Source organism: Gorilla gorilla, chromosome 15 (assembly GCF_029281585.2).
Source record: "Gorilla gorilla gorilla isolate KB3781 chromosome 15, NHGRI_mGorGor1-v2.1_pri, whole genome shotgun sequence".
In the NCBI taxonomy this organism is placed as follows: domain Eukaryota; kingdom Metazoa; phylum Chordata; class Mammalia; order Primates; family Hominidae; genus Gorilla; species Gorilla gorilla.
The window spans coordinates 121,864,881-121,877,031 of record NC_073239.2 but is presented as its reverse complement, the minus strand read 5'-3'; the positions used below and the strand labels follow the sequence as shown (position 1 = coordinate 121,877,031).

The 12,151-nt window shown below is 64.3% G+C and overlaps 1 protein-coding gene across 5 annotated transcripts in view; it reads right to left on the bottom strand.

The window, feature by feature from the left end:
* The window catches only part of CEP170B (centrosomal protein 170B), a 31,062-nt gene extending 19,719 nt beyond the window's left edge, over positions 1 to 11,343 (bottom strand). The window contains exons 1-2 of one of the 5 annotated variants that reach the window (XM_055361719.2): positions 11,246 to 11,343; positions 7,336 to 7,467 (exon numbers count right to left, since the gene is read on the bottom strand). In XM_055361719.2, the coding sequence (XP_055217694.2) occupies positions 7,336 to 7,440 (105 nt within the window). In that variant the 5' untranslated portion in view covers positions 7,441 to 7,467; positions 11,246 to 11,343. Of the gene's footprint in view, positions 1 to 7,335; positions 7,468 to 8,899; positions 9,235 to 9,262; positions 10,164 to 10,394; positions 10,614 to 11,245 lie in introns of those variants that run through there. The other 4 variants (XM_019010019.4, XM_019010018.4, XM_063698229.1 and 1 more) reach the window with 4 other exon arrangements.
* Between the last annotated feature and the right edge of the window lie 808 nt (positions 11,344 to 12,151).

Sequence of the window (12,151 nt, the reverse complement as noted above, 5' to 3'; positions counted from 1 at the left end):
CTAGCAGTGGCCGCCAGGCCTCTGACCACAGAGCTGTGCCCACCCTGTCTCCAGAGCAGGATTCGCCAAGATGCCAGGGCCACGTCCCCCACCCTCTGCTGCTGCCCCAGGCCTCCCCTCATGACCGCCCTCCCCAGAGATGCTCCCCGCTGGGCCGTGGGAGTGCTGGGAGCCCTCTGGTCATCTGGCACACGCTGCTCCCTTCCAAGGTCAGGTGGCGGCAGCCAGGCTGGCGGTGAGGGGGCTTGTCTCAGGGAGCCCTCCCCCACTCCTGGCCCAGCCCCACAAGAACACACACAACTCTCAGCCAGTGTCCACACCTTTGGTGCTCCCACTCCAAGTGCTGCCGACCCTTTCTGGGCCACTAGTCCACCCAGGACCACCCCCCCGGAGGACAGGTGCGCCAGTGCCCTCACAAGGTCAAGCCCAGTTGTCCAATCATAAGGCCACAGCCAAGCCCCCATCACTGCCCCACTGGGGCATGGGGAGACGGAGGCAGAGGCGAGTTACTTTCTACTTGCTTAAGCGCTGCGAGCACGGCTACTGCCCACCCGGCCTCCACTCCACACAGCACCCTGTGCTGCCTGGGGCTCTGGGTGGTGGCTCCATCCCTCCTGCCCCCAAACCTCAGGAGCCACAGGCCTGGGGATCCAGCCCCAGGAAAGGCCAGCAGAACCAGCCGACCCAGGGAAGTCACCGAGTCCTGGCCCAGACAGCGTGTGACCCTCGCCACCACCTAGGGACCATCCAGGCAGCGCACCCACAAGACACCAGGCCAGCTTCCACAGGCAGCAATGGGCCTGAAGGAAGTCCCCCAGCCCTGGGACAGGACGGCCTGCAACCCACACGACTAGGAGCTGGACGTCCCTCCTGAGTGCCAGCACGGCTTCTCAGTCTCCCAAGTGAGAGCCTGGGCCCCTCAGGCTGGTCACTCTCAGCCTGCCACGTGCAGGCCACCCTGGCCGCTGGCCATCACTGCCCCACCACAGGGCACCGTCCTGAAACACCAGTGTGGGGCCTTCCCCAGCACCCCTGGGCAAGGGCTAGAAACCCTCAGGGCAGGGCCTCCTTCCTAACTCAGAGCGGAGATCACACAGCAGGGGCTAGTTGGGGGCAAGGGCTCTGATGGCCCAGCTTGACTGAGGCCTCCGCAGAGGCGCCAGGGCAGGGAAGCTGCAGCTGGGTGGGGCTCATGGTGGCCAGCAGGCCTGAGAGCCAGCCTCAGGCTAGTGCCACTGCCACCCAGCAGTGGGCACTCAGAAGCCCTGGGTGCCTGGCTCAAGCCACGGTGGTGGCGCTGCAGTGGAGGACCGGGGGTGGGGGTTGGGGGGGACTGCAGTGGAGGACCAGGGGGAGGACTGCAGTGGAGGACTCAGGGGAGGACTGCAGTGGAGGACTCAGGGGAGGACTGCAGTGGAGGACCGGGGACAGGGACTACAGTGGAGGGTGGCGAGGAGCCCACCCCTCCTGTCAGGACCCTGGGTCCCCCCAGGAAGTGGGCAGGGGTGCCAGGGAGGTTTAAAGGGGAGAGTAGGGTCCTGGGTGCAGCCATCCCTGAGCTGCCTGCCCAGACACAGCCCATGGTTTCCCAGAAACCAGGTAAGCGGCTCCACCTGCCCCACATGCCCTCCCTGGGAAGGCGGATCCTGGTGGGGCTCCTGGTGCCAGCTCCCCTGCCAGCCAAAGCCACAGGTCTCTGGTAGAGTGGGTCTGACCTTGACAGCCACCACCCACCTCCAGGTCCACCCTGTTCAAATTCCTTCTCTGAAGCTGGCACCCACAGCTACATGGCTCCTGGCCACCCCAGTGGCAGTCTCTGCCGGAGGGGTTGGGGGAGGATCCTGGCCAGGGTGGGTGATGCCAGACATCACCTCCTCCATTGCACTTCCTACCTGTCCCTGAAGGCCTCCAGACACAGGCGACCCCCAGCACTCACCTCCTCCAAGAAGCCCGTCCTGAGGCCCCCTCCCCAACTCTAGGATGGCTGTTGGAGACACCTCAGGCCACTAACTGCCCCGTGGGCAGCCCTGAGGGCCAGGCCCCAGGATCCCTGCCTGAGAGTGCAGCCTGGAAGCTGGGAGGCCTGGATCTCCCTCAGGGGGTTGGGGCTCACCTACTCCCGCACCCTGTCCTGTGCACAGGGCAGCATCCCCACCTCAGCCCGCCCAACACATGGGCTCCACGGGGCCAGGGGGACCTGCTGCTGTCTCAGAGAAAGGAAGCACTGAGGCCTGGGGCCGGGCTCGGACCCTCCCTGCCAGCATGAGACCTCCCCAGGGGATGGGGTCCAGCAGGGGCATAAAGGAAGGAGCTACTGCCCCGTCCCCTCTGGAAAGGGCTGAGGTAGCTGAGGGCGGGTGACTTGGATGTCATCTCTGCTGAGGAGTGGAAACCCTGGAGGGGTTTCCAGCCTGGATGCCTCCCTGCTGCTCCCCTAGCCTCAGACTCGCTGGGCCTTGAGGGCTCCTGCTGGACACAACTCTGCACACCTTCCAGGTCCTCTGAGCCCCGCTCCAGGCCTTCCCTGGAGGGCTCACCCACCAAGCCCCTCTCCACCACAGGCTCCAGCAACACTGCTCTTCCTCTCGGCAGCCCTCGGTCAGCCTCTCTCTCCACAGCCCCCTTTCCCGCAGGCCCCAAAGCCTCTCCAAACCTTCCTTACCCCACCCAGGCCACAGTCAGGCTTCAGGCAGATGACTCTGCCAGCTCTGGGCACACCGCATCCTTGCCCAGGCCTGGGTCTCACCTTCAGTCCAAGCCCCCTCCCCTGCCTGCACCCACCTTCCCCACCCCAGCCAGCCCACCCCAGCTTCTGGCTCCTTTGACTCAGCACAGAGTCCCCCCATAGAACCCTGTTAACACCCTGAGCGCAGCTGCCCTGCCCACTCCCAGGACCGAGCCTCCACCCCCAGCCAGGGCTTTCTCACCAGACCTGCTCCTGCCAAGCCCCTCCCCAGACTGCAGGAAGCGCTGCAGATACATGGGGAACCCCCTTCCAGAAACTCCCCTCTCCAACCAGAAGCAGCCCCTCACTTGGCCAAGCCTCCAGCCACCAATGAGAAGTGGCCTCCGGCCCAGGGCTCAAGACTTAAAACAACAGAAACCCGGGCCTGTGGAAGGAACTCGGTACAGAAACAGCCAGGCAAACACAGATGTGTGACATGGCCGGAAGATGCCCCAAACACATGGATTTTGGGGAAAGTGTCTAATAATTTGTGCTCACTTTAAAACAGAATAAAGATGTTCCCAAAGTTCACGTCTGATGCCCTCTGGGGCAACACCCTGGCCCAGCTGTGCTGAGTGGCAGTAGCAGCAGCCAGGGCTCTGGGCACACCCTCCTGCCAGCTCACCCGAGTTCCCCATTGGCGGCCACAGGCACCCACAGCAGACCGGCTCGATGCACTGGGCACAGAGGGCCAGGGCCTGCTCAGGCTGTCGTCTCTGGGTCAGCACGCGAGAGTGCAAATCCCAGCTGTCACATGCTCTCACGGAGGACACCTCCCCACAGACATGCAGCACACACATGCACACAACACACACAGATGTGTGCACCTACAGACATGCACATGTATGCACATGTACACTTACACATGCACACCCACGGCACACACACGACACACACGGCACACACGCACACACATGGCTTACACACGGCTCACACACACGGCACACACACGGCACACACACGCACACACGCACACCCACGGCACACCCACGGCACACACACGACACACGGCACACACACGCACACACACGCACACCCACGGCACACACACGGCACACACACGCACACCCTGTACCACAGCCTGGGCCACCACAGCAGTGAGAGCCACAGCAGGAAGTCCTGCCTGGGTCCACGTTCCTGCGTCATTTAACGCCTGTTCGCTGGGCACCAGCTCTGTGCCAGGCTTGCACTGGGCACAAGGACACTGTGGGGAGCAAAGGCAGGGCCCTGAAGAGCGTGGTCCGTGAGACAGCACATGGGTGGCAGCTCTGCCTGGAACACAACTCCCCTACCCGTCTACCCGCTGTGGTCCAAGCTACCGCCCCTCTTGCCTAGTGAAAGCCCAGGCCTCGGGCCGCCCACTCTGCTTGTCTCCCCACCACGTCCCATCCCCATAGCCCCCGCTCAGCTCTGTCCTCCCACAGCCTCCCCCTCCTCACCGGCCCCAACTCCTGCTGCTGCGGCTCTTTGGGCCTCAGCACAACATAGGCAGGTGTCTGCTGACCACCCAGTCCCCAGTACCACCTTCTTTACACAGGACTGGACCCTGGACACCTTGCTGGCCCCTCTCTGCAGTGGATGCCAAGGGAGGGCAGGGTCTCTGCTTGGCACCCTGCCCAATGGAAAGATGTGGCGCTGAAAGCAAGGACTGTGGAGGGGTCGCTGGGACAGGGTGTGGAGGTTCCAGGGCAGGAAGGTGGGTGTGAGCCAGGTCCGGAGAGCCAGGGCAGGTGTGGGGAGAGGCTGGGTCCAGTGGAGGCCTGCATTCCTGTCTGTGCGTGGGGTGGGGGTGGGGGTGGCACTGAGCAGAGGGAAGGGGACCCTGGCGGGGACCCCGGGTGGAAGGGACGGAGGGTGACAGGTTTGGTTCAGCCACCGAGCTTGGGATGCCTCTGAGAGGCCCCAGTGCGGCAGCCATATCCAGTAGGAGGCTGGAAGCCGAGGACAGAGCAGGCTCCAGGCAGCATGTGGATCGTCTGAGCAGAGGTGGATAGGGCCTCGGGGAAGAAGCAGCATTCGGAAAGGGCCCCTGAGCATGAGCTGAGAGGGCGGGGGTCCTGGCGCAGGTGCCAAGGAAGTTGCTGCAGGGAGGGGCGGCAGGTGCAAACATCCTCAGGTGGGGGCAACAGAGGGGCCAAGGGGCTGGACATGGGGCTGTAGGGTGGGGGTGAGAAGCCTCTAGGGCAGCTGCACAGGGAGTGAGGGGTGACAGAGGCCGGCAGGGGGCAGCGGTGGGCACGTAGGAGGCCGCTGCAGGGGCACCGGGAGGCAGACAGCCTTCCCACACTCGCCACACCTGCAAGGCCTCCCTGAGCCTCAGTTTCCCCATGGAGATACATCTTACAATGACAACACCACCCACGACAGCGAGGGGTAGAAATGCAGGCCCACCCAGGCCAGGGGTGGTCACTGAGGAGAGCTGGGAAGCCCCCAACACTCCCGACCTGCTCAGGGCCCCATGGACAGGTGCAGAAACTTGGAATCGGACCCCAAACTCACCCTGAGCACCCTGCCCCCAGCACTTTTCCCCTACCCCAGGGAGAAGCAGGCAGAGCAGGCCTGGTGCAGGGGTGGGGCAGGAAGAGCACCCACACCAGTCCCCTGCCCGCAGGCTGACTCTGGCTTCTTCCAGAGGCTCCAAAGTGCCGCCGCCTCCAAGAAGCCCTCCTAGCCACCCTAGGTAGAGGAGCGCGGCCATCACTGATGCCACCCCTGCACGCAGACCATGGGAGCAACCCGCCAAATACAGCTGTGGCCCCATGAGGCAGTGGGGTATGTGGGGCGTGGCCTATGGCCTGCCGCCTGTCTTTAGATGGCTTGAGAGCTAAGAATGATCTTTACACTTTTAAATGATTGCAAATCATCAAAAGGCTATTTCATGACACATGAAAATTATGGGAAATTGATACTTCAACATCCATAAATGAAGTGCAGGTGCTGCCGCGCCCGCCTCGGTCGCCCACGCTCGCTCCCTGGCTGCCCCTCACCACGGCCACAGGCCTGGGCTGCAGTGGATACTTTGCGGTCCATAAAACCTAAAATCTTTACCAGGCCCTTTGTAGAAAACATTTGCCGACTCCTGCCCCCAGCCACCGACTCTCTCCCACTACCAAAGACATAAAGAAAAGATAAAAAAGGGAGAGAATGTTCCAGATTAAAGAACTTCAGAGCCGGAACAACCAACCACAAGGTGAGAGACCTGCAGGGTCCAGACAAGAGGATCAGAGGACGCCTGGGGAGAAGCTGGGGTGTCTGGACTTAGTCCATCCCAGCTGCTGTAACAAAACTCCTGAGTAACGTGGAAATGGCACAAATGTATTGCTCACGGTTCTGGAGGCTGGAAGCCCGAGATCTAGGCGCCGGCCAATTTGGTGTCTGGAGAGGGCCCTGTCTCTGCTTCAAGGATGGTATCTTGAATGCTGTGTCCCCACTGGGCAGAAGGGGTGAGCCAGCTTCCTCCGGCCTCTTTTTAAGGTCCCTGTTCCCATTCCCAAGGGCAAAGCCTCACGCCCTGCTCACCTCCCAAAGGCCCCATCTCTTGAAGCTACCACGCTGGAAATGAAGCTTCAACCTCCGAATTGCAGGGGACACAAACCTTCCCACCACAGCAGGACACATGCAGCAATATTGGGTGGGGCTGCCCAGGGTAGAGGCAGACAAACACTGTCTGCCCCAGGGAATGTGCACATGGCCAGGACCTCTCACCACAGCCTGAGGCCTGCCCACCTCATCAGAGCCTGGCATGGCCCGGGCATGTGCGGCAGTAGCACGTTGCATCCAGGAGGCAACGTCCGAGTGGGCAGGGCAGCTCCCTGCACCTGCAGGCCCCTCGGCTAGACTGGACAGTGCCATCCACCTGGGTCAGGGGCCCACGTGCCACGCTGGGGGATGGGCCAGGACAGGGAGCCCAACTCGTTCACAGGCACGCGGGGTAGAGGAAGGACATCAGGCCAGGATGGGCCTATGGGGTTAGCTCACCACCCCTGCTCTTTGTTCTCAAACAGCCAGATCGCAAGCCCCACAAAGCCAAACTCAGACCTCAAACCAGGGCCAGAGAAACTTCCGATTGTCAGTGCCGGTGCTCGGCAGGCTCTCATGCCCTGAGAAGAACCCCTCATGCCTGGAGGCCGCCAAAAGGCACTAGCCTTCACCAGGGTGCAGCTGGGACCAAGATACTGGGACCCCCGCTCAGGCAGCACTCACAGCATAGGCGGGGCCCCCAGACAACAAGAATATAGACAGACCGGCTTTCCAGGACCTTCCAAAGCCCGGCCTCAGCTCTCTCTCTGCAAAAGGACGCCAACTCACGCTTCTAGGGACCCCAACAACTTTGAGAACCTGACAAAAGCCTAAGCCCCCTCCTGTCAGAGATAGGGATACGTACGGGGCAGGGACCCGAGCCTGTGAGCACACACACACCCCTGCACGCACCCACGGGAGCCCCAGAGCCCTCGGTGCATCCGGGACCCAAGTTAAGAGGCCCAGCCTGGGCTGCATGGCGGCCTCCTCGCCAGGGTGGCCTGCAGCAAGTGGGGTGGGCACCTTCCTGGCCTCCACAGGGACAGACTGTCTACCCCCTACCCTCCTGGCCCCAAGCGCCCCCTGCAAACCTGTAGCATGAGCTCACACTCCTCACGCCCCACGAAGATGAGCTCCCGAGGGAGCCGGTGGCGGGCGCCGCTGCTGCTCACCAGGAACCAGGACGTGGCACTCATCTTGGTGCTGGCTGGGCCCGTCTGGCCCTGGGGAAGACGGGATTGTTAGAGTGGGGCTCCCTGGCCTGGTCCTTAGCCCCCTGGACACATCCAAGGCCCAGCCCAGATCCTGTCCCTCTAAGGGAAGCTGGCAGCTTCCGGAGAAGCTGGGCTCCAGCCTCATCAGGCCACCCGCCCTCCCTGAGTATGGCCCCGAGTCCCATTGCCAGGCCTTTGCCCTCGTGACCCGCCTTTCCCATCACGTCCATCCTTGGAAAAGGCTTCCTGGTTCTCCCTTATCCTCCAGGCCCCAGCACACCTAATCTCCTCTATCTTCCAGGTGTCAGGGGTTGAAGTTCACGGGGACACTGGCTGCACTGCCTGTAAGTGACCCCACATCCACGTGACCCATCAGGAGCAGCTCATAGGTAGGACCCAGCATAGCCCATCAGGGTCCCCATGATGCCAGGTCCACAGCACCAGACCCACCCCAGGACATACACTGAACAAGAGGACCCACTCCCCGCAGCAGGACACTCTGAGACTGAGCCCCAGGCAGGGCCTGGGGTGAGGGGCAGCAGGGACAGAGCTGGAGACAGGGGCCCTGAGTCATCAATATGTCCACCACCGAGAGGAGGCCAAATGTCCTTTGGTGGGCACGGTGCAAGGACAGCATCAGGCAGCCCCTTCAGTGCCCAAGAGGGAAGTGAGGCTTTGGTGTCCATAGTCCCAGTGACATCAACAAAGAGGGGGTGGTATGAGGGGCTGGTGTGGTCAGGGGCTGGTGCAGACAGGCAGGGAGCCCCGTGGCAGCCTGGGGGGTAACAGGGACAGCCTGAGTAATGGCCAGGGCTGATGTCACCCCAAGACCCAACCCTGGGCAGCCCTATACCCAGCCAGCGTGCACCCTGCAAGCCCGGAGCATGCCAGCACACATGTCCTGGGCACTCCACCCCACTGCCCAGCACATCCTTAGTGCTGCTATGGGCTGGGTGGCCTGGGCTAAGCCAGCTGTGACCAAGACACAGAGTCTCAGAATCCTGGGGCTCCCTTCAGCAGGGGGCAGGCACAGAGAACAGAAACGGCTTATAAGAAGGTGCAAAGAGGGATACAGGGAACACAGAGGCAGGGCGGGGATGGGGGCTCACTGGGAGGCAGCCTCCAGGCTCAGCAGGACAGGGGTGGAAGTGAGCCCATGAACGCTTGTGGGACTGCATTCCAGGCAGAGGGAACAGCCGGTGCCACCAGGGCAGAGGGACAGGGCAGAGGGATGGAGGGCCTCACACACCCCTGGGAGTCCTGTGGCTAGTCCTGGAAGGGGATGAAGTCCCTAAAGGGCCCAGCACTGGCTCCATCACTGCAGGGCCCAGCACAAAAAGAAAACGCGGTACCCTTATTCAAAAACTGAGAAGGAGAGCTGAGCAAGATGCCACATGCGGGGTCCAAGCAAGGGCTCTGCGGGGGTCTCCAAGCCACATACCTGTGAGGCCGGCCCCAGAGCTCCTGAGTGGACATGGGGCTGTGACTCAGGAGGCCAGTCAAGAAGTGAGGACAATAACCCAGGACAGGGATGACAGCAGCTGAGGCCCAGTGGAGGAGAGGAGAAGGGGAGGCTGCCAGGCTGAGTGCATCCTGAGGGCAGGGCCACACCACATGAGGGTGCCAGGCAGAGGAGTGAGTGGCTCCTTGTCCCTACTTTGCCCAGTGCTCACGCCCAAGGTCTTCAGCTTTGAGGCTCTTCACCAGATCTCAGCTCCCTTCGGTGAGCAGCAGGGAAAACCAACACCCAGCTCCAGCTAGCATGAATGCCCAAGTGACCACGTGCCCCATGGTAAACCCTCACCTTGGGCAGGGAGGTGGGAAGATGTAGAAAAATCCTCACCAGGAGAAGGCAGCTCCAGGCAGCCAGGACCCTCTCACTCTGGGGGCCCTGCCCTTCCTAAGCCACGCACCCAGGCTCCAGCCAGACAGGCAGGCACTGGAGGCCAAGGGGCTGGCACTTCGATGACCCTGCAGCCCCAGAGAGCAAAGCCTCCAGGAGGCCTCTACAGCCCCACCCTCCCTAGGGCTGCTGGGGGAGACCACAGGGTGCTCTATCGGGCAGGGCCTACCCCACCATTGCACCTCCGGCCCCCAGCCAGCCCTCCTAGGCCTCACACTCTGCCATCACCTGCCGCGACCCGCCCTGAGGAGTCCACGGTCCCTGTTTAAGGCGAAATGAAGCCGAGCCCCAGAGCCTGGTGGTGCCGCTGTGCCAGAGCCAGGCCACCCACTGCCCCGGCCGCCCACCCTGAAAAGCCCTGGGAGCCCGCGACGCTCCAAAACGGCCTTCGGCTGCCTCGGGGCTGGGCTGGCCATCGTTGCTAGGAGGAAGAATAATAAACGCCCCAAACTTGTCCCCTCAGCCGCCCCGGCCAGAAGGGCCACAGTCAGAGGTGAGGCGGGGAAAGGTGGCTAGGCCCAGGGCAGGGAAGGGCAGCGAGCCGGGCGGGGCAGGCCGGCGGTGGAAGGAGCGCACAGGCCGGGAGAGGCAGGGACAGCGGGGAGACGGCGGCGAAGGGAAATGAGGAGAGAGGGGAGGAGGAGGAAGACGGAGGGAGGGACCGCGGGAGGAGAGACCAGGCCAGGAGGGAGGCGGCCGGGCCCGGCGGGGGAGGGAGCGGCGCCTTCTGAATCAGCGCTCTCCGGGGGCGGCCATGGCCGAGCCGGTGCCGGGGCGGGGACGCGGGTGCCCAGGCTTGCCGCCCCCTCCGCAGGCCGCGTAGAAACGGGGCGGCTCCTCCCGGCCTGGCGCAGACCAGGGCCGCCTCCGCGGCGGCGGGGACCCGCCTGACCAGGTGCGCCGGGCGGCCCCCAACCCCCGCGCCTTTGTCCGGCCTCGGCCGGGACCCCGCGCCCCGTGAGGCCCCACAGCCGTGCAGGTGCGGGCGATGGGAGGCCCGGGCCGCGGCCAGCGCTGGGCCGGCGCGTCCTACCTGCTGTTCGGGCTCGGTCTCCGGCTCGCCTTAGTCCCCGGCTTGTTCCCTAGCTCGGCCCGGCTCGGTCCCGGCCCTCGCGCCCGCCCGCCCGGCCGAGCGCTGGGCGGGGCCGCCGCCTAGGACATGCCCGGCGAGGCCCGCACGCTCGTGGCAGCCCGGGCCGAGCCCACGGCAGAGCGGCCGCCGGCGGCCTCGCGCGCGGGTCCCTGACGTCTGCGGGAGGCCCAGCCCCGCCCCCGGAACGCCCCGCCCCGGGCACGCCCCCGCCCGCCCCGCCCCCGCCTGGCCGCGCCGCACCCCGCGCCGCCCCGCCGGAAACCAGGTTAGGGCGAGTCCGTGGCCGCCAGGTGAGCGCGCCCCGGCAGCCCCGCGCGTGGTCCGGTCGGCAGAGGCTTGGCGGGCCGCCATCCCGCCCCTGCCCCAGGCCCACCTTCCCCCCCTGCCCAGGCCCTGCTGGCCTCCCCGGCTCATCTCGCACCCGGCGCAGACCCCATGCCCTCCCGTCTCGGCACCGCCACCCGCTTCGCCTCCCGGTCCGGCCCCAGCTTGACGGGCGGAACCGGGTGCGCACAGCAGCCCCGCGCCCAGGCCCAGGGCCAGCGGGTTAACGCTTAACTACGCTCCGGGAGCTGTAGGCTCCAGCCGCGCCCCGAGTCCCCAACCTTTGGCCCCGGAAGCCAAAAAGAGGAGCGGACGGTGAAGGAGTCAGGGTGAGTTCCAGAGGCCGCGCCCAGATGTTCCCTTCCGAGCCTGGCCAGACTGGGCGTATGTCCGACAGCTCCACCTCTGACCCCGGGCGCTCTGGGCTGAGCTGGGGGCGAGGGTGGTGGGCATCGACGCCGTCTTACCTGGACGCCCACAGTGGACCTGACCTGGCCGAGGGGTGGGGGTGGGGTTGGGAACTACGGAGGCGCTCGGGGTTCCTAGGGTAAGTTCTCGCGGACTGCTCGCTCCTTGCCGGGTGCTACAATAGGCGTATCCGGTGTCCCTGGAGCCAAGCTAGGGGAAGGGATCAACGTGGGGGCGGGGCAGCGTGCCCGAAGGGCATTGCTGCATTCCAGGTGTTGGGGAACGCAGTGAGCGAAGGCGTGGAGGTGAGGGAGAATGTGGAAGGCGTGCGCCCGGCCGGGGAACCCTGGGCTTTGTCCTGTGGGCAGCTGGAGCGGCTGGGCATTCCCGGCTGCGACAACGCCCACCTGGCCCCGCACCTGGGCCTGCTCGCAATCCAGTGGCGCCTCTCCGCATCTGCCTTCACGGATCTCAGCCCCAGCAGAGCCCTTGTGCCAGACACTGGGGCGGGATTGCGAGTTCAGAGGGAGTCAAGAGGCGCCCTTGAGTATGGCGGGAGCCCCACCCCAAGCACCTGGTGGAAACTCACTTGCCTAGGGAGAGAGCAGGGCAGTGAGCACCCCGGGCTGGCTCCCAGGAAAGACCCTCCGGCAGGAGCTTGGATTGCAAGGCTGGGGAGGAGGGAGGCCAGGGGAGGGACCTGCAGCCAGGTGATCCGGGTGCCTGTATTTCTTCCCAAGGATAATGTGAGTTGATGCTGGCTGAGATCTGCTCCGATGAGGGTTTGAAAGAGAGAGCTCCGGGTGTCAAAGTCAGTGGATGGCAAAACATGCCTGGAGGGAGCAACCAGGCATCCGACCACAGGCCCTGGGCTGGGTGGGGGGTGGAAGCAGAGGAAGGAGAGAGAAGGAAATTTGGGAGGAAGAGTGGGCACGAACTGGCTGCCCAATTGTGTGGGTGGGTAG